Consider the following 24,050-nt stretch of genomic DNA (forward strand, 5'->3'; position numbering starts at 1 on the left):
AAATTCTTCGGCTCCTCCTTACACTTGGTCAGATCCCAGTTTTCCCAGGTCCTGGTGAGTTTTCGTGCTCTGCGAGGTCCTCACAAATGTTCTCAAATAGTAAGATAGAAGAAAAAGTTCTCATCCTCTTCTTATTCTTCTCCATCTCAGTTTTAGCTCGTTCTTAGACAAAGCTCAAAGTTCTCCACCCAACTCCTTTCTCATATCCTCAGTCTCTTCGTCACATTTCGAACTTCTCCTTCATTCTCATCCTCTCACCTTCTCAGTCCCATGCCCCCCATCCTTCCCTCCCCCATCCCCAAAGTTCCTCAACGCAGCCCCTTGTCTATTGTGCTCCCTCTGCGCCCTTTATGTCAGGAGGATGAAAGCAGGAGGTCTCAATCATAGTTGATGCTTATAGGCACTGCACTGTGACATCAAAGTCAAAGTGCTCCACTGTTCTGTTTGCTTTTATTTCAAATACACGCTGAAAAATATCGACATTAGATCACAAAGAAAACCTTGGAAATAAAAGAGCTTTTTGGCCACTTTGATTGACGTAAATGGAAGCGAAAATGACACACCAATGAGTGGACTGTCTGTAAATCAAGGTGAAAAAGAGGAAACAGGAACTCAGGTTGCGTTCAGAAATGCTGACAGCGTCATTGTTGTTATCATCTCCCTTAAAATTCAGATTTCTGTATGTAATACCACTTACCCTCATTACCAAAACTGAGGTGCCCTTGAGCAAGGCCCTTTACCTCCACCTCTCTCATAGAAACAGGTTGAACTTGCAGCCTGCCAGTGTGGATGAATGTGAGTTTAAAGGATAGGATAAGGATAATCAATATGGAATGCTTGATCAAACTATTCTTATTATTATTATTCTTATTCTTATTATTGATGGTTGTTGGTGCAAGATTAAAATCACTCAAAAGACCATGTCGACAAGCCTGAATGCTCAGATTTGTTGTCATGTAATGGGCTGATTAGATTTTTACATTGACAAGCAGTTGAAAAGGGTGTACCTAATAAATTGCACAGTGAGTGTATGTTCCAGAGAAGTTGGTGAATTGTGACATTTTTACGGTACAGTCTGAGCACCACGAGCCCTGGACTCAGATTAAAACAGGGAGACTAAAATGTAGTCCAGCAGGTGGCAGTACATACACATTAGCGATACCAGCTGCAGTCAAAACTCATAAAAGAAGAAGAAAAAGAAGAAGGGGGAGGCGGAGACTGCGAGGAGAAACAAGGAACAAGCTGTCAAAAAAAGTGGCTAAGTGTAAGCAACGGACCAGTTAGAGGTATTTTTCTTTAATTTGACGTCGTCATATAACAAAAAAATACCCGTACACACACACACACACATACGAATCTTAATTATTTCTGCAGCGTATCGCTTTTGGTTAACGCGATTATAACCTTGTCTAACGGTTCTGCGGTGAAATAGCCTTCAGGAGCTAAAATGACATGTAACTGCGTGAGTTGGGAGCCTAGCATGCTAACTACCACAGCTAGGTAGCTACGAAGCTAAGTTAGTACACTTTGTACCATAATTATGCCGTAGGCTGCCTTTTTAGTCGTCCGCTATCTGGCTAGAATATTTATATTCAAGACTCACGCAAGCCGGAAAATAATTAGAATGTGTTAAACGGAATTCTGGTTTAAATGTCCTACGCCGGCTAACTACAATTACAAGCTAACTAATGCTGGCTATTGCAATGATAACACTGAGAGCGTTTAATGTGACCTGTTTTCATCTCCGCGTGTAATAATTCTGCTTAATGTAATTTCTGCATGACTGGTTACGTTAAGTGTATACGGACAGTCTATTATAATATCGAAAGTTCAACAGGAAACTCATGTTAAATGCTGTTGTTGTTATTTATTGGTGGTGATAAATGGCTGTTGGCATCCAGAATGTTGCAATACTGCACACTGCTAGTTTTGTATTAGGTTGACTGATGGATAAAACAATCCATAAACAGTTGCAGCCCTGTTTGGCACCACTTTAAGGACGTCCAAATCTTTCAAAACGTGTACTATCAAATTATAACAATATTATAGTTGAAAAATGAAATGTATATCTAAATCTGAGAATGTTTGTATAACATTTAAAACCTGGTAATATTAAATATACTCACTGACCACTTTATTAGGTACACAAAACATCAACAAACCAAAATTATTCAGTTTTAATAATTAAATTGTTATATGGTGCAAAGAAACCAGGAAGTATTCACTTTGAAGAAGCAGAAAAATCTGAAAGCTTGTTTTAATTACTGAAAAAACACTCGGTAGCGCAACCAATTCTTAAAAACACAGACCAGCCTGTGCATCAACAACCACGCCACATTCAAAGTCACTTAAATCAACTTTCCTCCTCATTCTAATGCTTGGTTTGAGCTTTAGCCAGTTATCTTGACCATTGCTACATGTCTCAGTGTTTTGAGTTGCTACCTTGTGACTGGCTTGTTAGATATTTGTGTAAGCAAGCAGTTGATCAGGTGTCAAAATATTAGAATGCAACTGAATAGTCCAATTGAAAATAGATGCTACTGGCAACAGGCAAACTTGTGTGTGGTTTGTAGCTCATGTTTGTTTACATTATTTTGCTGTCTACAGATATTTTTCTAGAGATGTGCAAAGCTTGTGTACACCACTGACTGGTTGCCTGCTTGTGACTGAACACGCCTGCCAAGATGCCTGCAGTGTCCACCGGGGTCAAAGACCTCTATCTGTCCACATCTCTGGGAGAGCTGAACAAAAAGGCTGAAATCAAGCCGGAAAAGACAAGCACAAGAAGGTAACTTATGTTTATTGCTGAACCTTGAAACGTGTTAATGTTGAAACATCATGAAATATCGCCCCCACTTCCTCTTTTGTACAATTTTTTTTTTCCAGACAACAGGTCAAAACCCCAAAGATACATCGTTTATTGTATTTATTGTCACATTAGAGGAGCTGGAATCCAAAAAGTTTGGCAGTTTCACTATCAGGTGTTAGTCACTATTTAGCACGTTCACAATTGTTTTTTTTATCAAATTTTTTTGAGCAGCATAACTAAAGGCCCAAGATATTTGATTGTGGTGGTGATGTGGTGGTTCCTGTAACAATTGCCCATTATGATGGGATTGATGTTTGAGTGGGTCGATGCTGTAGAGTCTGAGCAGCTTTTGGCAGAGTTTAAAGCTGTCTCTAGTTTAGTCTGTAAATTGTCAAACCTTTTTATTTGAGCATTTTCTGATATTAGCTGATATTTAGTTTTAGTTACAGAATTACAACTGGACTTGTTAATTGTAATCTATTTAACGGCCATTTTTTTGTCATTTAAGTTATTGTGTGTAACCATGGATTATTTGTTTTGTTTAGTCAATGTGAACAAAAGATGATGTGATATTATTCGTGTGCCGTTCCTTCATTTTAAAACAGGCTCTGTCAACCACATACTATGCTACTGCTCGGTTTGTGGCTGTTTTTCCTCAACAAGACATCACGCTTTGTTTGAGAATAGACTGCAGGCGTTGAAGAAGCACCAGTCGCAAGGGACTTAATCAGCGTTGTGTGACCCAATTTGTCAATGGATTGAATGTTGGTGACATTTGTTTATATTTAAAAGTAGGCACTGCAGCTTTAAATATGCTTTTACCGTGGGCATTTTTGAGTAAGCTGATGTGAGAACACACATCAGTCTCACATCAGTGACACAGTGGCTGAGGGTTCTGTCCTCTATATGCTCAAACCAGACACCACACCTAGTCTGAATGTTCTGGACATGTCACTGCTGTTGTGGAAATTTCTTATCCCAGACGCTCTCCTTTGCTATTGTCATATGTAAATGCCAACCCTGTAGAATTCCTTGACCCCATATTTCCTGACATTTTCATGCAACTCTGTCAAATTTGAATCAAGAACAAAATAATTCAATAAAGGTATTTCTTTGTTGCAGTTATGTTCAGAGTGCCTGCAAAATCTATAAGGCGGCAGAGGAGTCCCGTCTGGACAGAGATGAGGAGAGAGCTTATGTGCTGTACATGAAGTTTTTAACAGTGTATAACATCATCAAGAAAAGGCCAGACTTCAAGGACCATCTGGTAAAGCTAATAATTATAATTTATTGTTATTGGTAAACTTCAGTGTTTCTCATGTAAAAACGTTTTGATTCGTATAACTTTACCTAATACTAATTCACTTGTCTATTCCAACGCACTAAGGATTATTACATGACCATGCTTGGGCCGTCCAGCGTCAAGAAATCTGTTGAAGAAGCTGAGAAGCTTTCTGAAAGTCTAAAACTCAGGTCAATGGCTTTGGCTGATTTTGATTTGCAAAGCCTTTTAAATGCATGAGTTGCAGAGATCAGAATTGTGTTTTACTAATCTAACCCTTACACGATATGAACAGATATGAGGAGGTTGAAGTTCGAAAAAGACTTGAAGAGAAAGAGAGACAAGAGGAAAAGAAAAGGCGGGAGGAAATTAAGGAGAAAGATGCCGACCGAGACTCTCCAAAAGCATCCGCAGCACACAAAATGGACAGTAAAAAGGTAGAAATTATGTAAATCTTTCCAAAAATAACTGACCTCTAATTAAAGATGAATTTGAAGTGCATGCATTGATTTGTGTGCCTTTTGAAACAAAGACAACAAACACCGAAATATATCTTCAAACCACATATATATTTATTTATATTTATATATTTATGTAAATGTAGTCTTTTAAACCTTTTTTTATAATTTGTATCAAAACTGTAGCAACAACAACAAAGCTAGAAGTTATTTTATGTAAGAAGAAATAATGCGAAAATTGATTGAGGAAATTAATATTGTACTATTTAAAAGATTGTTATTTCAGCATCTATTTCTGTGTCTGCACATCAGGTAAAAGGAGAACAGAATGAACAGAAGACAGTTACCTCAAAGGGTAAGCAGCAAAACACACCAAAAGAAGTCAAATAGAACTCTAGTCAGTCCCAAAATCGAGGTGAGAACCTTTCTCTCTGTTTTTGTTGATTATTTTCACTTGCCGTGCCAGCAGGCGGGATTACAGCCGAGAAACTTTTCCTCATGATGAAGGACCAGACGATAACAATTATTGTTATAGATGCCCGTAGCCATAGCGACTTTGAGGAGTCCCACATTCAGGTCCCAGCCCAGAGCTGCATCAGTGTGCCTGAAGAGGCCATTAGTCCAGGGTGAGAAACGACTTCATGCCTGAATGTTTCATCCGATATTGGACGTGTAATTTGTAATCTGGTCTGATATAATATAAATCAGTACCTTATCTCTCTTCCTTTCTTCTTGTTTTTCTCATCACTTTTCAGAATCACTGTGAATCAGATAGAGACTAAGCTACCAGAGGTGTCCAAAGGGCACTGGAGGCAGCGGGGATATGTCGATTACATAGTCTTGCTGGACTGGTTCAGTTCTGTCTCTGACCTTAGACTTGGCACCACCTTGCAGAGCCTCAAAGATGCACTCTTCAAGGTAACATCCTGTGGGTTAAAGTTAGTGCAGTCTCTTATGTGTGACTCTCTAGGCCCAGTTGTGTAAGAATTTGTGATATCTAATGGCGAGAATGCAGATTGTAACAAAAAAGGACTCCAACACACTCCCTTGCCTTTCCCTAGTGTATCAGTGAACTACGGTGGCCTTCACATACCAAAAAATATGTTCTCTGTTGAGTTGGTTTGCTGCAGTTCACATGTAATTACATGATATAAAAAATAGAGGCTTATTTTAAGGTATACGGTATTCTGGCATGTGATTTTTAGTCCATGTCATGCAACCCCAGTCGCTGTGTACACCACTCCCTTGCAGCACCATAATACATCAGCAAAAAATGCCGTTGTACTTGACTGGGTGTACACAGAGTTCATTCATCTGCATGTAATACATGGACTATGCACAAGGTCAGCCATACAACCTCACTTCAAAATGTTCCACACTGTCTTTGTGAAGTCAAATGATTTGTTTGCACAATTCTCAGTGGGACAGCATGACCATTCTGCGTAGTGAGCCACTGGTGCTGGAGGGAGGCTACGAGAACTGGCTGCTCTTTTACCCCATGTACACAACCAACGCGAAAGTCCGGCCTCCAAGACAAAATATGATCAACACCCTCCCTCAGTGTGAGTGTCTCTAATCTCTCCTGTATGGTGTTTGTGTTAAAACTGTTGTTCATATTTCCTGCTCGGCAGGTGCAGTAACACAGCTGCTTCCAAATACTGTGTGATTTCATTTAAGTAATAACAATATTTCCTTTGATTTATTTCTCTTTTCTTTTATTGAACAGTGAACTTTAGTTACCCGTCCCTGGAGGAGCTAAAGCCTCCGCCTCCACCTCAACCAGACCCCGATGCCACATCTAAACCCCAGGAAGCCACACTTCCTGTGCTGGTAAATGGGATGACACCAGCAGACCCTCCCACCTCTATGACTTCCATGGTTACTGATGGTCTGTCAGACACTGTTGATTCCTCTGTAAGATTGCCCACAAATTCTGGTACAGACCTTGGTAAAAAGGATGCAGCAGCTGGCTCATCCAGTCAATCACCTGCAACCACCAAGGCCCTTCCACAGGTATTGATATCTGTTAAATATTTTGTGGACTAATCATCTTTATGTGTGGGAAAACATCACTTATTTCATGTTGTACCCTCTTGTTCCTCTTTCCAAGTTCGACCGTGCCAAGAAACCCGCTATGTGGGTGTCCGATGAGCCAAAGCCCAGCCAGAACGGTTCAGCAAAGGACTCCATCCAGAATGGTCCAGCTGCCCCTGACCGCTCAGTCAAACCATCGCTGGCGCTAAACGCTTCTTTGTCTAAAGAAGAACAAAGTAGGATACACTCTGAGGCGGCGGCAGTGACGGAGAAGGCAAAGCAAGAGCAAGAGAGACGCATGCAGGAGAGGAGGGAGAAGGAACAGAAGGAGGGGGAACTGAAAGAAAAGCTTGAAAGGGAAGAGGTTGAGAAGAGAAAGAAGGAAGAGGAGGATGTGAAACATCAAGACAAGAAGAGGCTGGAAAGGCAGAAGGCAGAAGATGAAGAAGACAAAGAGAACAGGGTGTGGGATGAGAAGGAGAGGAGGGGAAAGGATCAGAACTCTGACACACCCTCGAAGAGTATGTCTCTGGATTCACCTGCACCTAACCACATTGTTAGTGAAATAAAGGTGAGTCTTTGTTTCTGTCCAAGCCTCTGCAACCCTGAAATAGGCTTTAACAGATTATCCCATCACACAACAAGGATCATATGAAATCCTTTGTTTCTTTAAAGGTGTCTTAGACTTGTTGTTGAACTTGTAAAATCCTTTCACATCACCTCAAGACCACAAAGACCTGTTTAACCTGTGTCAGTTTGGGGAGTTAATGTAAATGGCTAAATCTGTGTGAAAACCTTGTCAAAGCCCTTCTTCATCCACATACCTTGTGATATTTTTGAGCTGTGTCATGCTTAGACATTGCTTTAGTGCTGCACACAATCATTCCACACATATAGAAACAAAGATGCTGTTCATTTAACTCCCCCCTAAAATGATTTCACCATCTCCACAGCGAGAGCCCCTGACCAGAGCAAGGAGTGAGGAAATGGGTCGGAGTATACCGGGTCTTCCAGACGGTTGGATGAAGGTATCAGATGTTTAAACCTTAGTTGAGTTCCTGCAGATGGAGATTGTGCTCTTATTTCTGACTGTGTGTTTTTTTTGCCCACTAATGTGTTTCTTGCCTTACTTTTTAATAGTTCCTTGACACAGTGACGGGGACCTACCGATACTACCATTCACCAACCAACCGCGTCCACCTGTACCCTCCCGAGGTCACCGTTCCACAGACGCCACCCTCTACTCCGCCAACAGTTAAACAGAAATCGCCACGACCAGCTGAGCCAGATGCCAAATGTGAACAAGAGCGAGAACAGTCTAAACTGAAACGCTCCTACTCCTCCCCCGACATCAGCCAGGACCTGAGAGAGGAAGCCCAGAAGAAGGCCGCCGCCCCAGCCGCTGCTGCTGTCATACCCACCATCAACAGAGAAACTAAGTAAGAAAAAAACTTCAATGATTCAAATCAGATTTCTACTAATGTAAATCCGTCTCAAGGCTCTGGCCTAAATTGGATTTTAAATTGCAAAGTGCTAAACTTCTTTGCCAGTGTTGTTACCAAAGCATCCCACGCACAGGTTTTATAATGTGAGGAAAAATAATAATTTGCCTGCTGTCTGAACTCTACTGTTAGACTTGTTGCATTTGCTTTGCTTCTTTCTCGGCAGGAACTAGTCTGGTATAATATCATTGTGTGTGTGCTCCTGTGTCCTCTAGACCCCCGAATGTTAAAGTCTACTCCAAAGTGGAGATTGTGCGGCCGTCGGCTGCTAAACTCCGCAGCCTAAATCCTATCTTTGGAGGTCTGGGCGCGTCACTGACTGGCCTTCGCAACCTTGGAAACACATGCTACATGAACTCCATCTTGCAGTGCCTGTGTAACACTCCAGCCATGGCTGATTACTTCAACAAAAACTACTACATGGAGGATATTAACAGGTCAGTGCCCACATAAGTGGAATTACTTTGCATGGATCTGTTACATAGCACATATTCTCACCAGCCACTTTATTAGGTACATGTGACACCTAAATAAAGAGACAGAAGTGTCATCCGATGTGATCTTCTGTTGCTGTAGCTCATCTGCTTCCAGCTATGTGTGTTTAGAGATTTCCTCTTCATACCCAACATGTAAGCTCCTTTTAAAACCTGTCTTGTCATTCTCCTCTTACATTTGTCAACAAAAAGGTATTTTCATGCATAAAACTGTTGCTGCTCGCTGGATATTTTTTACAATCCAGGAGTAATATCTATTTACAATTTTTAAGACAGGTATTTCAATATCATTTGGTTAGACACATTGTTTTGAGTCAGGGATCAGTTCAATATTCTCTGTATAATTTCATGGAGCATTGCCACGTGCCATCATCAAAACATTAACTATTCTGTTGCAAGAGGGAGAACTTAAAGATATGAACAGTTTCTAACTTGTATGTTACAATTCTGAAATTTGCATTAAAAAAATTGAAAATTAAAGTGCAGCCTTTGCAATTTTCTGGTTGTTAGGGATGAGCACTTCTAGCAAAAATGCCATATGAATAATCAATGGTGGTATTCCTCAATTATTTGAATTTTCTAAACTGGAAATGCAGGGTTCACGGTATGTTGAGATGCAGACATGTAACAGAAGCAGCTGGCAACATGAACTAAATTCTCCTTTCTTCATGTGTCCATGCTAGAATGCATTTAGTCTGCGTGTGGTGGCAGAAATGTTTACATGAGGTCAGAGATTACCATAGGCAGAGCTCAGTTTGGATAAATGCAGATGATAAATGTGCCCTATGAGATGAACTGTATTGTTGAAATGTCCTGTCTTGAGTGTTTTTCCAGTAAGATGGTGCTTTGCCAGTAACTATTACGTCACGTGTCTCCTTCACAGTTCCCTGCAGGTGCAATGTTGCAAATGGCTCAACAAAGCAGTTGGAACAAGTGTCCCTGATAAAGTGGTGGTTGAGTGTGCCTTTCTTTGTTGATGTCTCTGCCAGATACAACATCCTTGGTCATAAAGGGGAGGTGGCGGAGGAGTTCGGTGTGATCATGAAGGCCCTGTGGGCCGGTCTGTACAAGTGCATCAGTCCGCGGGACTTCAAGATCACCATAGGCAAGATCAACGACCAGTTTTCTGGCTATGACCAGCAAGACTCCCAGGAGCTGCTGCTGTTCCTCATGGACGGGCTTCACGAGGATCTTAACAAGGTAAGTGTGCACACTTGTTTCATATGTGGTTGTGTATTTATAGCACATCCAGCTATGCTCAATCTGTATTAGATACTGAGTAGTGATGGAAGTCGTAAGTACTTTGGCTTCTAATTCCCCTGTATGTTGTTGTACATTTACCTTGTAACAATAAAAACATAGTTTTTTTTATCATTTTCCTTCTTTCTGTTTTTTTTTTTCACTGGGTTACATTTTGATGTCAAAATTAGAGAGTAAGTAAATAGCTGTGTGTCCTTGGTCCTCCTGCAGCAGTGTGGTGTGTGTGTGTGTGTGTCTGCATCTGTCTGGTCTGATGCTCCGTCAGAAACCTCTGTGCATGTAGACCACAAGACATGCCTCCATTGCCTGTTCCGACTGATTCTTCCCGGCTTCATGTGCATTTGAATGGGGAAAGGATTTGTAATCGGATTAGGAAAAAATAAAAAAAATAATGCCCTTGTTTTTAAACTTGCTAAAAGCATAATATGGTTCTCCGAAGAACACGCAGCATGGAAAATACTTTGATCACTGTCGCCACCTGGGGTTGAGCTGAAGTTAGACATCCATCCCATTTTTAATAATCTAACTATTCAGTCTTTTTAAAAGATGATGACGTACGTGCCAGTTTGGTTGATGGCGTTTCATTCTTCATGACACACTTTCCATCTCATTTTGTTCCTCCTGTGTGACGTTCAGACATGTCTGCCATCAGACTGTCCCTGCCCTCCTCGTCCACTTTGTCCTCTCCGGGTTCTAATTCACTCAGACTAATTAATGAGATATTTATTAGTCAGTGCATTATCTTCCTGTTCATTGTACTGAGAGTAAACTGGCTGGACTGCATGTTAATGTAATTGAAAAATAGGGATTTAAAATGCAAATTTCTTGTAAATTAATTTTGTAGTTGTTTTTCTGCAAAATTGCAAATATGATTGACCTTTTGTAGTACAGTTGTTACAGGTTTTTTTTGTTGTGTCTGGAATCAGGCGGACAACAGGAAGCGGTACAAGGAGGAGGAGAATGACCATCTGGACGATCCGAATGCAGCCGAGCTGGCCTGGAGCAAACACAAGCTGCTGAACGAGTCCATCATCGTCGCGCTGTTCCAGGGGCAGTTCAAGTCCACCGTGCAGTGTCTGACCTGTCATCGCAAGTCACGGACATTTGAGACCTTCATGTACCTGTCGCTGCCTCTGGCCTCCACCAACAAGTGCTCCCTGCAGGTCAGTACCACGTTAAATCTACGCGTTGTTTACATCCTCCACATGTAAACAATGTAAACAATTTCCTTACAGTACCACAGTTTAGTTTAAAGGCCTTCTACTGCAAGTGTGTCGGAGAACATATGTAGCCCTCAAGTAACATAAAAACTAAGAACATGTTCCAAACCTTCCAAAACGATTGTTTTCATAATCGATTTAATCTGTCAGTTATTTTCCTAATAGTTACTTGTTTGGTTTGTAAATTGTCAGAAAATGCTTAAAAAAAGTTGATCAGTGTTTACCCAACCTGTAAATGATAATGTTCTCAAATGTTTTGTCCACATTTTTGTGTTATATGGAGCAAAGAAAATATTCATTTAAGAATAAATTTAAGAAGCTGGAAAATTAGAAAATGTATTTCTATTTTTTTTTGCTGTGTCATACTGAAACCGTTGCTGCCGTTGCTTGTTGGCAGGATTGTCTAAGGCTCTTCTCCAAGGAGGAGAAACTCACTGACAACAACAAGGTGTTCTGCAGACACTGCAAGGCCCACAGAGACTCCACCAAGAAACTGGAGATCTGGAAAGTCCCACCCATTGTGCTGGTGCACTTGAAACGGTCTGTATCGCCCTCTGTAAACTAAAAATGAAATCAATGCATGTGGTACTTGCTTTTCACAGTTTGAAGTGACTGTGAAAGATTTGCAACCTCTGCCAAGGCTGCTCAGTTTGCCACAGTATCAGAAATCAAGAACTGGATGTTTTGCCAAACTACATTAAAATAAACTGAATTTTGATCCTTTAGACTTTGGGCTATATTCTACGGAAGAATATTACATTCATTTAAAATGTAAAATCTCTTTGTTTTCTGAGATATTTTTCTGATTTTTCTGGCTCTGAATGTGGGTCAGAATTTTTTTTCATCCGACGAGAGGCTCTCAGGATGATCAGCTTCCATATATATCCATGAAACATGCCATAATTATTCAAACGATCTTGGAGAAACAATTGTTCTTTCCGTCTGAACAACCGCAAAGTCCTGAGGTGCCTGCGTAAAGTCTAAACAAACTAATAACAATACCATCATTGTTACTTTAACGATAAGGAGAAGCTCCCAATGTCTCAAATCCAAAGCAACGTAAAAGTGGATTAGACTGGACAACTGAGACATCTTTGCTTTCAGTTGAGCTATCGAGACTATTTTTATTCAGAAAAACAGCCTGGAAAAATGATCTCATTAATTCAGAAAACCAGCCTTTCTATTTTTATTTGAAGTGAATGCAATTTACCAATTAATCACAATAAGTGGTAACATTACATCCTTTGCCCAAAGTAATATTTTTAAAATTTGACTCCTGGGTAATATTTGTGATCTCCTTTTTGTTTGTGTCTCTGCAGATTCTCTTATGAGGGCAGATGGAAGCAGAAGCTGCAGACATCTGTAGACTTTCCTCTAGACAGTCTGGACCTGTCCCAGTACGTCATTGGACCCAAACAGACCCTGAAGAGATACGGCCTTTATGCGGTGTCTGTAAGTTGAAGTGTAATTAATTGTCGTAAGAGGATGGGTTTAAATGATGAATAGTACATCGTCCATGATCCAAAATGTTAATATTTGAAAACATATTTATCATGAAGAATAGAAACTTATCAGAAAGCTGCTTAATCAGATTACCTAGACGTAACCTCCTTCTTTTCCTCTCCCAGAACCACTACGGCGGTTTGGATGGCGGCCATTACACGGCATACTGTAAGAACGCCCTGAAACAGCGCTGGTACAAGTTTGACGACCACGAGGTGTCGGAAATCTCCACCTCCTCTGTCAAGTCGTCCGCCGCCTACATCCTGTTTTACTCTACCCTGTGATGCAGCTGTCGCACACGAAGAGAAAACACTACGCCCAGATCGGCGACGCTCAAGCTTCCAGGTTGTTTTCTTTTACTTTTTCTCTTTTAACAATCACAGCTCTGTCTGAGGACTTGATGCACGTAGCTGCGGGTTAATTAGTCATGCGTGTGCGCTCGAGTAAAGCGGCTGTGAGACCCTGTCTGTCCCCCAGACGGGAGAATGATACAGAGACACTGTGCAATGCTTCAGCGACTCAAGGACTCTATAGCTGTTAAATCGTGCCGTCTGTTCAGATTACTGATTGTGTAGAGACTAAGCGGAGGCTCCTTTTTGCTCTGACCGTCGTAGCGCTGACATCCGGTTCCGACGCTCTTCACTCCCATTTGCGTAGCGCTCAGTGTGAACGGCCGCACCACAGAGCTGAGCTACTGTGGGGTTAGATGGCATGTACGTATACTTAACAATGCTAATGTTGCACATTTAAACATGTAAATACTTCAAGGGCCAGGTGAATATCTGTTAAGTGACCAAATTATTACAGTTATTTTTTGTTTCTGTGAAAGTAGCAGCCATTATAGTATCCCCATGTTCATGAGGACAAACGATGTATTTTAGGGGTTTTAACTCTATAGCCTTCTGATTTTAACGTGAACTTAAAGGGGAACGGAAGAGACTGTGAGTGTTGAATTCTTCCCTAAAGACGGGAGGGATTTAAGATTGTTGCTTGTTCATGTTATCCATCGTATTGCACTTACATAATATGCAATCAGTTTAAGTTGATTATGTAGAATGTGTTCTTTAGGCAGGCAACATTAATACCTGACGCAGAATGCTTTAAAACAAACACGCGCTCAATACAGCGAGTAACAGGGGATGAAGCCTCCTGCTCATAAAGTTTGTTATAGAATTTATTCTCTGTAACTCTTTGCATAACTATATTATCAAACACAACAACTATATACAGGAAATATTACTGGGGGTAATTTGGCACCTTCCTTGGATTGTACCGCAGACGTTGGTTTTGAAAAAAACCCTTTTGTAGAAGGATGGTTGTTTGTTAATCTCATTATTGTGTCTGTGTTTAGTACAGACTCGGGGAGAATATGAAGACGTGAGAAATTGACCTAATTCACTTATTGGCGTCGATGTTTGCTGTTTGATTCGCTGACTGACGGAAGCAAGCACAGAGTATTGTTTCTTTTTCTTTCTTTCTTCCTCATTGGACCGAAAAAAGTCAGGATTCTGGACTCTCTACATTGAGATGACTGTTTTCTTAGCATGATGAGATCATAATCTGGTTTTTATTTTCACATGTACATGTTTGTTTGTTTTCAAATTGCTCGAAAGAAGATTTCTTTCCGATATAACGATTATATTAATCCCAACTACTCGTATGACTATTTATTAAAGTGATTCAAATCAATGTGTGTTTGTGTGTGTTGATGGATTTCTTGACTACTCCAAGCTGCTTTTACACAGCAGTGTTTGCTTTTCATCCATTCACGGACATCAGGAACACTACACCAACTGTGTGGCCTGTCTCACTCCACCATTGCCCCAAGATATTTTCGGAAACTTGTGTTTTTCAGCTCGGTAGCTCCAGTACAAAGCAATAGCAGCACACAAGTGAATGATACGTCTACTTTATTTGATGTACAGGTGTGGAGAAGTCAGCAGGAGCGTGTGCAGCAGAGATGTTTTCCTGAGTGAGGGTGTAATGACGAGGAGCAGGCCACTAAGATCTCCTGTACTGGGTTTGTCCAGTGGTTGTTGAAGGAGCTCAGAGTCCAAAGATCTTTGGATGTTTGAAAGGTTTGCGGCTGTAGAAGAGCAGGTATGCGTTTGGAGACTGGACGTAGCTGTCCTGTACCTCTCTGACCGAGGAGTCGTCGAAGCAGTGCCAGGTCCGGGTCAGCGTGTTGTGGCTCAGAGCCGTGTAATGACCCATGTTGAGGTGACCTGCGTGGTTCTAGAAAAGAAGAGGGATTTGTGTATATCTTCAGCAGCCACTTTTAGGTACAGGGGAAACCTAATATAGTGGGAACAGTGCCACCTGGTGTTGTGTTTCAAGGTTCAATGTGTTGATCTTGTGCAAACCTTATGTCTGGCCTTTATCCTCTGACCTCAAAGCATTTTTGCCCCAAAAGAAACTGCTGCTCACTGGATATTTCCTCTTTTTGATCGTTCTCTGGTGATTTGTTGGTCTTTTCCTCATTCAGACGCTCAGTTTAAAATGCAGCTGGTTGTCTTGAACTTATCTACATGTAGAGATTGATCATATGTACCTCATAAAGTGGTCAGTGGGTGTATACTGTATGTGTTAGGGCTGCAACTTTATTTTATTTGATTGATTATTTTGGTCCACATAATGTTGAAAAAGGTTGATGAGGAATGATGATCTCTTGTTTCGCCCACAAACCAAAAGGATTCAGTTTTAATGATTTCTTTGTTGTATAGAGCAAAAAAACAGGGAATATTCACATTTAAGAAGAAAACCAGAAAACCAGAAAACTCAAAACTGATTACTTCCATAGCTATTACATAGCTATTTGATTTTCATATTGATAACATACTGAAAGAAATAAAATAAAAGTGGAATAGTATACAACTCAAACTACAGGAATTCAAATATTTATCATCAAATATAATACAATTATTTGACGAATAACAACAAAGCTAGTGATATTTAGTTATATGTGGCGGTTTTTGTATCTAATCATGTTTTTTCACTTTACTTTTGCCTGAGGCTGTTTTTGTGTGAATATATCACTTTTCATGTCACAAGGTGCAGCAACAAAGTGTAGATTTCCTCTTTGTTAAGAACTAGGTGTCATAGTGTTTTCAACATTTAACGTAATCACGTGTGTGGATTTTACTCACCACGACAGCGTAGAGGCGGTAAGAGGAACATGACGTGGTCTGTGCCGAGCTGGACAGAAACTGGTTGACGTCGAGCTTCATGGAGAAGACGACGTTGGTCCTCAGTTTCACGTGGTTCTTCCCTTTAAATCCAAACCTACGTGACATTGATTAAAACCCACAGCATTAGCTCGCCAGTATCTCTAACCCACTTAAGCAGCCGCAGGTTTTCATGATAGTAACATCGTAACTCAGACTCAGACATTATTTATTATTTATGAACTGTAAAGACACTGTTAGTGCATGTACGTGAGCCGTCACTCAGATTCACATTTAATGAATCAGCTGATACTGTGTTTATCTGGATATGTACTCGTGAGAAATCTGCCTTGGACTTTAAGAAAAACTACAAACAATCACATATACATTAAGATGCTATAGAAACAGATGGTCACTTCTATATTTTATTTATTTAATATCCGGCGTGGTTCTTTCCCTCCGAGTAGATAATGTCGACAGTCCACTAAAATTTTTCCATTCTGTTATGTTGAGATATGTGAGAATATTCATCTTGGTTTCTTGTGATAATGAGAAACCACCTATAACCCTGTGCCATACCCAGAAAATGTCTTTACTTTTAGAGTCACACTGCTCACAGACAGACAGAGAAACAGACAAATTCTAGTAGAAAATCTGATTTAAAACATCTGTATTGACTGTATCTGACTGCTTCCACATGTGGCCCTTTCCCTCTCAAGATATTTAAATCAAAGTTTTCACTCCATCAGATTCAGCTCCTTCAATTGTTCTCACAAATATTCCCGCTCATGCTCATGCAGTCACGATACTTCTATAAGATCCTGAAATGCATATTTCTTGACCTGCTAATTATCATACGCCTGAATGGTGAGCCATGAATCTGAACATTTTAAGCATAATGGGCTTTAAAATCCTTAAAGAAGCTCTAAAAGATAGGCCTGACAGTAAAGGTGATGTCACACGTCTTGTTACCTTTTCAGGTGCAACATTAGGATTTCTGGGGCTTTGTCCAAACAGGTCAGAACAGCAGTTTCTCTCCTCAGCCCACACACCGAGCACAGCATCTTCTCTCCACCGCTCAGGATCGTCTGCTCAAAGAACAGTGACAGGCAGTCCTGCTCAACACAGTGGGAGACAGTGGACACAGTGTTACCGTGCATGTACTGCACAGTCAGGGTTTTGTGTGCTGCATTGGAAACTTGCAAGCTCCTGAAAAAGGCACCTGGATGGAGCACTTGATGACGTCGGAAGGAAGCGCCAAAGACAGCACGGTGAAGGTCTGCGTGCTGTTTGCCTGGTGACTGCAGTGCGTGCAGAGGGTGGTGTAGCTCAACTGACCCTCGAACAGATGTGAGACGATGGTGGAGTCTCCAGCTGCATTGGCACAGATTCTACTCTGGTCTTTTTTAAGCTGACGCATCTGACGCTTCACCACCTTGCGAACACACATGTAGATTTTGTTTTAGCCGCAGTGATTAACTTGCTGTATTTCTGCACTTGGTCTCTTTCTTCTGTCACGTCCCTCTTGTCCTTTCTCTCCCCTTCCTCTCCTCCCCTCCCCATTTTTTCCCTTTCACCCCAACTGGGCGAGGCAGATGGCCGCACATCTTTGAGTCTGGTTCTGTCAGAGATTTCTTTCTGTTTCTTTCTGTTTTTCTTTCCACTGATGCCTACTAGTGAAATGTTGGGTTTCTCTGCTCTCTCTAATGTTGTAAAAACTATGTACAATCCATCTGGGACAGTCCCAGACAACCTACAAATATTAAAAGAAAGACAGAGGGGAAAAATAGATACATAAATAATCCAAATTATATTTTTTTTAAATCCATAAAATTGCCAAAATATGGCCATTCAATCCAAAATAGCCACCATCCTGTAGGGTTTAGGGCAAATACTTTGTTGTGTGTACTAATTTCTGTTCATATACCACTTTCATACACACATTCCGTACAAAATGTTGTGACTTTTTGGGCATGCTTAGGCCCTCAAAAATCGGATTCATTTCAGTGAAAATTAATAATAAGGATATAATAATTCCTTGTGTTTCAATAGGTTCCTTGACACTTATAAATAAAACATTTTTATCAAAACAATAGTGTAAAATAAAGGCAATGTAAAATAAAATTAGAGTAAGAGGGAGATATAACATAAAAAACAAAGTGAATATCTTTATTCTATATTAAGTTAATACTCAGCCTAGCTTAGCAATTGTTAGCTGATGTCAATAGTTAGCATAAACGGCAGCTAATAATAATTTGGAAGGTGCCAAAGTGGCAAAAAAAGAGAGAGAACTAAAATGAGTGACCAACACTGATGTAAATATTAAAAGTGTCTGTTAAAATCCCTCAGGAGTGTACATAAAGGTGACAGGCCTTTTCCCCAGTGGCCATTTTAAGACGCTTTAGCAGCTAACAGGTGTTAATCATCACATTAACGACGGCTCTGTTGTCAGGACTGTGTGTGACAGAGAAACCACCGTCTGCCCTGAAACTGAGGAACCTACATGTAAATGAAGCTCAACCACCAGTGATTCATGTGATTTTCTCAACGTTTTTACTCTTTTCTTTTTTTTTTTTTCAAATCTTTCTACTTTGACCTGACAAAATGGCTGCTGTACGGAGAGCTGAAGCAAGTCCAGAGGCCTGTTCATTCAGCATCTACAGCCCCGAGGCGTTACCGGGAAGGTTTCCATGTCGTCAAAGCAAGGTAAGAAATGATGCTATCGTGTTTATTTAAAGCTACAGTGCGTAACTTTTAGTGGGTTTTGCTGCTGCTGATGTTATTAGTTTGCCTCTGTTTGGACTTCATGAGCAGAAACAGTGGAGCGTTGTTCATATGCTGCGTCCTTCATCTGAAAACTCTACTATTAGACTTGACTAAGGGTGCGTTTTGCTTTTTTTGTGGACACTTGTTTTGTTTTCTTCGCTTTACAAGCACAATGTTGCTGTTGCCTTGACATAAAATAATTCACTTCCTGTGTGCAGCACAGGAATGTCGCGAGACTACACGAGATTGAAACACCACTACACTTTTGTGGAGCTGAAATATGCTTATTTTTATATTATATTTTTAGTATTGTGCCATACTGTATTCAATTTGAAGCTGTAACTGCGTCTCAGACTCAGCAGATGAGCGTTAAAGTCTGTGACGGTTCAGGGCTGAAGAGTTTAGGGGACCTGATGTGATTGCACCTTTTTGAGGTTGTCATGAAGAGCATTGAGGAGAAAGAGCAGCAGTTCCTGGGCGTCTTGCTGCGAGTAGTTGTTGAACTGTGGGAGGATGGAGCACAGCACAGATCTGGTCTCCACTGGGGCACAACGAGTGCTTCTCCCCAGCCACATCTGCTCCAGCAGGCGCACAAACACCTCAGCCATCCGGCACTTAGACCTGCACGAACAGAGGTTAAACCAGTGGGAGGAAAAACATGATCTCTATCATTTAGGAGGTTGAGGAAGAGTGGTGGTGGTGGTTGATCTTCACCTTGCCAGCTCTTTGCGAGTGTCCTGATTAAGGAGGTGCTCGACGAGAGGCACAGTGGAACACAGACACTGTAACACAGCGTTTAGGTAGCAGGAGTTTCCAAAGTTGTCCAAACCGCACACGCCAGGTGTGTTCCACAGCTGCAGCCGCACTGCTGAGCTGCAGCGTCTCCTCTCATTTTCCTTCGCCTGTCCACAGCCCACAGTGTTTACCCTGTAACAACAGTGACACGCAGTAAAAATAACTACTGTACCCTCACTGTGCAGCCTTTCACGGTGCACAAGGGTCTAATTAAAGTCACTACACATACTAGATTTTACTCCACTGTGTCAAATTTAAGTGGAAATATTGTTTTTCCTTACCCCATGGCCTAAGAGTTAAGTTGTTTAGTTCGTTAACATAAGAGAATAAATGAAACCTTTAAGCAATTCATCAAGCAAAAATGTCCAACATGCTTTTCCAAATTTGTTAAATAATACTTTGTGTTAAGACCGTCTCCTAACCTGATGGGAGGAGTTTGGTTCCTCAGGAAAACTCACCTCACCAGGTGCAGCTACATTTCTGTAAGCTGGAAGTATTTAGTCAGTCAACATAAACTTTTTTTAAGTGAAAACTCATATGTGGTTTTCCCTCTTTTGTGCAGGTTGTGACACAAAATTTGCTGAAACGTTATTTACCAAAAGAGAAAGTGCTCAAACTGTGCAAACCTCTGGCAAATACACTCCACATATTTTCCATAGTATGACTGCATTCAAAATATGATCCGGTGTATGCAGATCACATTATTCATTTCTTGGGCCCTAACCTCCATTTCTAGGAAGTTTCATCAAATTTAATCCTTAACCTTTTGACTCACCATCAGGGAACTGTGGCGGCCTTTGTGTACCAGGAAAAAATGATGTTCTTTTAGTTTATATAATAAGCTTCTGCTACAAAATACAAAGCACATGCCCTGGGTAGTTTGTTCTTACAGGATGTTGTAGAAAAATAAGGAATCTTACCTAAAAGTAAATGGCTCTAAATCAGACTTGACATGACATCAGATGTTTTACATTGCACACTGATACTAACCTTTGCTTAGAAAGATTTGTTAAACGTTCTTCCTGTTGTGAACTGCTGTTTAGCTGCGGCAAAACGGGCACCGTGACACTGCTTTCGGCAGACATCTGAGAGGCCAGAGTCCTGGTGAAATCTTTCAGGGTTACCCTCTTGCCTGAGTCCTGGCTCTGCAGTGTGTGGAGCACAAACGTGTTGATGCAGATTGTATGTAACATCACCCAGAAGCCTGGAAGAAACACATCCGTGACTGAACCTTTCAGGTCTGACGGGGGAAGCAGAGCAGGTCCGGTCCAGCCCTGCAGGTGGGCTACAAGTTGAGAGAGTGAGTCTTTGCATGCTTGTTTCCGCTCGTGTGCAATGACGGGCGTCGATTGTGGCGATGTTGGGTCCGTGATTGGCCTTTGACCCTTTGGAACGAAATTAATGTTGATGCCGAAGCCTGAGAAGATGTCCGTGACTCTGCCTGACATCCAGGCTGAGCTGTCCATCTGAACCAGGCGCCTGTGGTTGCAGAAAGGTCTCAGCAGACGTTCAACCACCTGCTCAATCACAGGTTTTCTACTCTGCTTCTGGAGCTGCTCTGGACAGTACAGATACATGTTACAGATGAACCCTGAGCCCACGTCACAGAGAAGGGCAGCATGGAGAGGACAGGTTCCCTGCTGGTAGGAAAGTTGGTACTTCTTCACCACCAGGTTCTGACCTGGTGTGTATAAGGCCTGGTAGCGTCTGGATAAGAGGCCACAGAAAGCAGTGAGGGCTTCCAACTTTTCTCCATCCTCCAGTCTGCTCAATGACAGCAGGTTGTTCTGGAAGCTGTTTCTCTTCAGCACACCCTGCCACCCATCCAGTTTTAGGCTCAGCTCAGAGGCTAAGCTGTGGTCGTCTCCTACGGACAGACCGCTCTGCAGGACTATAGAGAACCAGGTTAACACTTCAGCGTACTCCTCCTCGGAGAGTTCTGTGCACTGCTCTCTGCTCTGGCTGTGCAATGGACGATTGGCTCCTGCCTTCACTCCAGCAGCTCTCCTGACCAGCTCCTGCACAGTTCCTCTGTCCAGCAGCTCCAGCAGCAACTCTCTGGCAGTGTAGTAAAAGCGATAAGTCGGGCCGCTGTGACTCCTGGAGAGCGGCTTTACCTTTTTAGACTTGAAGATGTTTGGTAAGCAAAGGCCTTCCTTGTTGGTGTCTCTATGCAGCTTATCTACTGGGTGGCACTCCTCTGACATCCAGGTGCACTCCTGCACGGACAGAGCCTTCACCTTCATCTTCAAAACGGTGGCGACAGACGTCTGGTCTGCGACTGTTGTCACAAATACTGAGCATCTGAATTTCCTCCCTGCGTGTACTTAGGTGAGAAGGTGTTTCTGCGTATGTTTGTGTCCCCACAGGCTGTCCTACGTGTGTGTACTGTTCATGTACATTATGCATGTGTGTGCGTGTGTGTGATGTTCTCTCAGGTGTATTGCTCATGAGAGTCTGCTGTAGCCAGACAACAGTGTCTTGGCAACCTGATGTATACGCACAACACTTTTGAACCAGTGCCACTCTTGTGACATGTTTCATCTCTTGGGTGTCTGACGTTTTAGCTTGACATTTACAGTAGCATGTCGTCAAGGTTAACACCACTAATAGTGTTCATTTCACACGTCAGTCAGTTATTTAAGCCAGTGGTTCTCAAACCTTTTATACCAAGTACCATCTGAGAAAATACTGTTAAAATAGAGTGGTGTAAATTTAGGTCGAGCAAAGTCAGCTACAGACTTTTCAAAGGAGGCAGATTTATTCCCCATTAAGATCATTTGCTCTCATCATCATCCTCCTCTTCCTCACATATACTTCACACACTGGTATAGTCTCAAAAACACTTTTTCACACATTTTTAAAGACCCATCTCTTCTCTCTGGCATATCAGAGAACGTTTTATCCAGATAGATCCTACTAGCTTTTTACCACTTTACACTTTACACCATTTTCAGCTAGTTAGACCATACTTGCTTTTTACCACTCAGTCCTAATTTGATTTCCCACAGAATGTCACACATCCAGTGATCTACAGTGCTACTTCTTTTTACCAGGAGGTGGAGCTGTGATATACTTGATGGTACACACAGATGCAATGTCAGGCTGTGAGTTTGAATTTGTCTGTTCATTAATTCATTAATTGCTTAGGCAAAATATGTGTCTGTTTTCAAAGAAGTAGAGGCGGACGAATTAAATTGCTTAAGCTGACTAGTCATGATGATTTTTACATTTCTTTAAAGGGCCAATGTGTCATATTTTGGAAGTTTTGTTTGGTTTTCATATAGCCTTAGAATAAGCCTAACAAACTCAGTTTGTTGCAATCTGCAACCTTAACATTAAACTGTCAATTCAAATAATTATCACCCACTGGTCGTTAAAATAATTATGTATGTAAGTTTCTCAGAAACTTGATAAATACTGCTCAGTGCAGTAAAACTTTCATTGACAAACTTTTGTCGTTCTTGTTTACCTGTTTCATATATTTAATATTTAGTGTGTACATTATTTACATTTAAAAAGCATAAGTGCACTGAAGACACCAAATGTAGATTGGAGATGTGCACGTGTTAAGTAAAATCAAGCAATTTCTGTTAATCATTTTGTTTAAAAAAATGGAAACCAGTTAAACAACAAATAATCAGTGTTATATATCAGTTGCATGTTATATATTATGAACAAAATTTGGAAAAACATGAGCACAAGTATCCAACCCAACTTTATTTGTAAAGCACTTTAAAACAACCACAGTGGACCAAAGGATAATAAAAAGACAGGGCAAGTTCACACGAGGCAATAAAAATACATCTTAAGACAACTCAAGTAAGTTAAAAGACATAAAACATGGGTAAAAGTAACAGCCACACAATAGAAATTAAAATAATTCAACGTAAATAACGTATAATTAGTCTAAAGCTCACACAGCTTTTTACCTGTAACTTCAAAAGAAAGTTCTTGTGGGGAAAAGAAAGTAGATCTTTACTTTGTATTCCTGTCACAACAAATACAATAAAAGTCTGTCAGTGTTGTATTATCAGTGTGTCGTGATAAAACTTAGTCGCTGTGGATGGAAAAAATCACACAATAACATGAAGGGTTCTGCTGCATGAATAAAATCCACTTTCACGCTCAGAATATGTCAATTGGTTAAAAATCAAAGGATGTCGTCTCTCCTCCAGTACATGCCCTTTGAGCGTTTCTGTGGTTTCATTCATTTACTCTCAGAGAACATGATCCAGTGGCCTGTTCATTGTTACGGGAGGCTCTTCACCGCAAAGTGGCCTCTTCGCGGTGCCCACACAGTGTCGCAAGTGCAACAACACTCACATTATCTTCTGAAAACATTATTCATGAGCTGCGTTTTCTTCTTGTTTGTCCCTCAGTTAGCGTGACAGAGGAAACACAGGATCTGTCATCACGTTTTCTGTGAAATACAAACTGTTGTCCGGACACAAAGGCAGAATAAAATAAAGATAAAGGGATATTTATCACATATAAGAAACCTGTTATGTTTTGAGTATAGAGATACATTTGAAGACATGTTTAGTGTCAGTGCACTGCTAACATTCGCTTGCGTGCTAGCCAACAGCAGCTTGTGATGCTAACTAGTGCAGCTACTTGTCGTCACCTTTTGAATCCTGAATTGTTCCAGGCATGTGTCTTGTGTTTTATTTGATAAGAATATACTAGGCTGCTAAAATGAAATATAACATTTTATTTGAAATCCCAGAAACTGCCGTACATTGCTGACAGGAAGCAGCCTG

General features: G+C 41.1%; 2 protein-coding genes across 2 annotated transcripts; one reads left to right on the plus strand and one right to left on the minus strand.

Moving 5' to 3' along the window:
- Positions 1 to 1,208: 1,208 nt before the first annotated feature.
- On the plus strand, positions 1,209 to 14,251 carry usp8 (ubiquitin specific peptidase 8). Its single transcript, XM_044030199.1, has 19 exons — positions 1,209 to 1,286; positions 2,608 to 2,788; positions 3,932 to 4,076; positions 4,197 to 4,282; positions 4,387 to 4,528; positions 4,862 to 4,904; positions 5,004 to 5,175; positions 5,305 to 5,467; positions 5,970 to 6,111; positions 6,276 to 6,562; positions 6,660 to 7,154; positions 7,537 to 7,611; positions 7,724 to 8,022; positions 8,301 to 8,522; positions 9,569 to 9,779; positions 10,766 to 11,002; positions 11,457 to 11,599; positions 12,379 to 12,511; positions 12,688 to 14,251. The coding sequence occupies exons 2-19, from the start codon at positions 2,685 to 2,687 to the stop codon at positions 12,844 to 12,846; spliced, it is 3,258 nt and encodes a 1,085-aa protein (XP_043886134.1). The 5' UTR covers positions 1,209 to 1,286; positions 2,608 to 2,684; the 3' UTR covers positions 12,847 to 14,251.
- Positions 14,252 to 14,455: 204 nt separating this feature from the next.
- LOC122772292 lies at positions 14,456 to 21,679 on the minus strand. The gene is made up of 7 exons (XM_044030200.1): positions 20,278 to 21,679; positions 19,207 to 19,419; positions 18,918 to 19,113; positions 16,949 to 17,161; positions 16,699 to 16,841; positions 15,709 to 15,844; positions 14,456 to 14,797 (listed from the first exon to the last, which is right to left on the minus strand). The coding sequence occupies exons 1-7, from the start codon at positions 21,531 to 21,533 to the stop codon at positions 14,609 to 14,611; spliced, it is 2,346 nt and encodes a 781-aa protein (XP_043886135.1). The 5' UTR covers positions 21,534 to 21,679; the 3' UTR covers positions 14,456 to 14,608.
- Between the last annotated feature and the right edge of the window lie 2,371 nt (positions 21,680 to 24,050).

Source organism: Solea senegalensis, linkage group LG7 (genome assembly GCF_019176455.1).
Source record: "Solea senegalensis isolate Sse05_10M linkage group LG7, IFAPA_SoseM_1, whole genome shotgun sequence".
Classification (NCBI taxonomy): Eukaryota; Metazoa; Chordata; class Actinopteri; order Pleuronectiformes; family Soleidae; genus Solea; species Solea senegalensis.

Bases quoted from the DNA above. Each gene is read 5' to 3' on its own strand.
- usp8 (XM_044030199.1), top strand. From the start codon at position 2,685: ATGCCTGCAGTGTCCACCGGGGTCAAAGACCTCTATCTGTCCACATCT. The intron at 2,789-3,931 runs GTAACTTATGTT...TCTTTGTTGCAG, and splicing joins GAAAAGACAAGCACAAGAAG to TTATGTTCAGAGTGCCTGCA. The intron at 8,023-8,300 runs GTAAGAAAAAAA...TGTGTCCTCTAG, and splicing joins ACCATCAACAGAGAAACTAA to ACCCCCGAATGTTAAAGTCT.
- LOC122772292 (XM_044030200.1), bottom strand. From the start codon at position 21,533: ATGAAGGTGAAGGCTCTGTCCGTGCAGGAGTGCACCTGGATGTCAGAG. The intron at 17,162-18,917 runs GTGCAATCACAT...TGTGTTCGCAAG, and splicing joins TTCATGACAACCTCAAAAAG to GTGGTGAAGCGTCAGATGCG. The intron at 14,798-15,708 runs GTGAGTAAAATC...CTTCTTTTCTAG, and splicing joins ACCGCCTCTACGCTGTCGTG to AACCACGCAGGTCACCTCAA.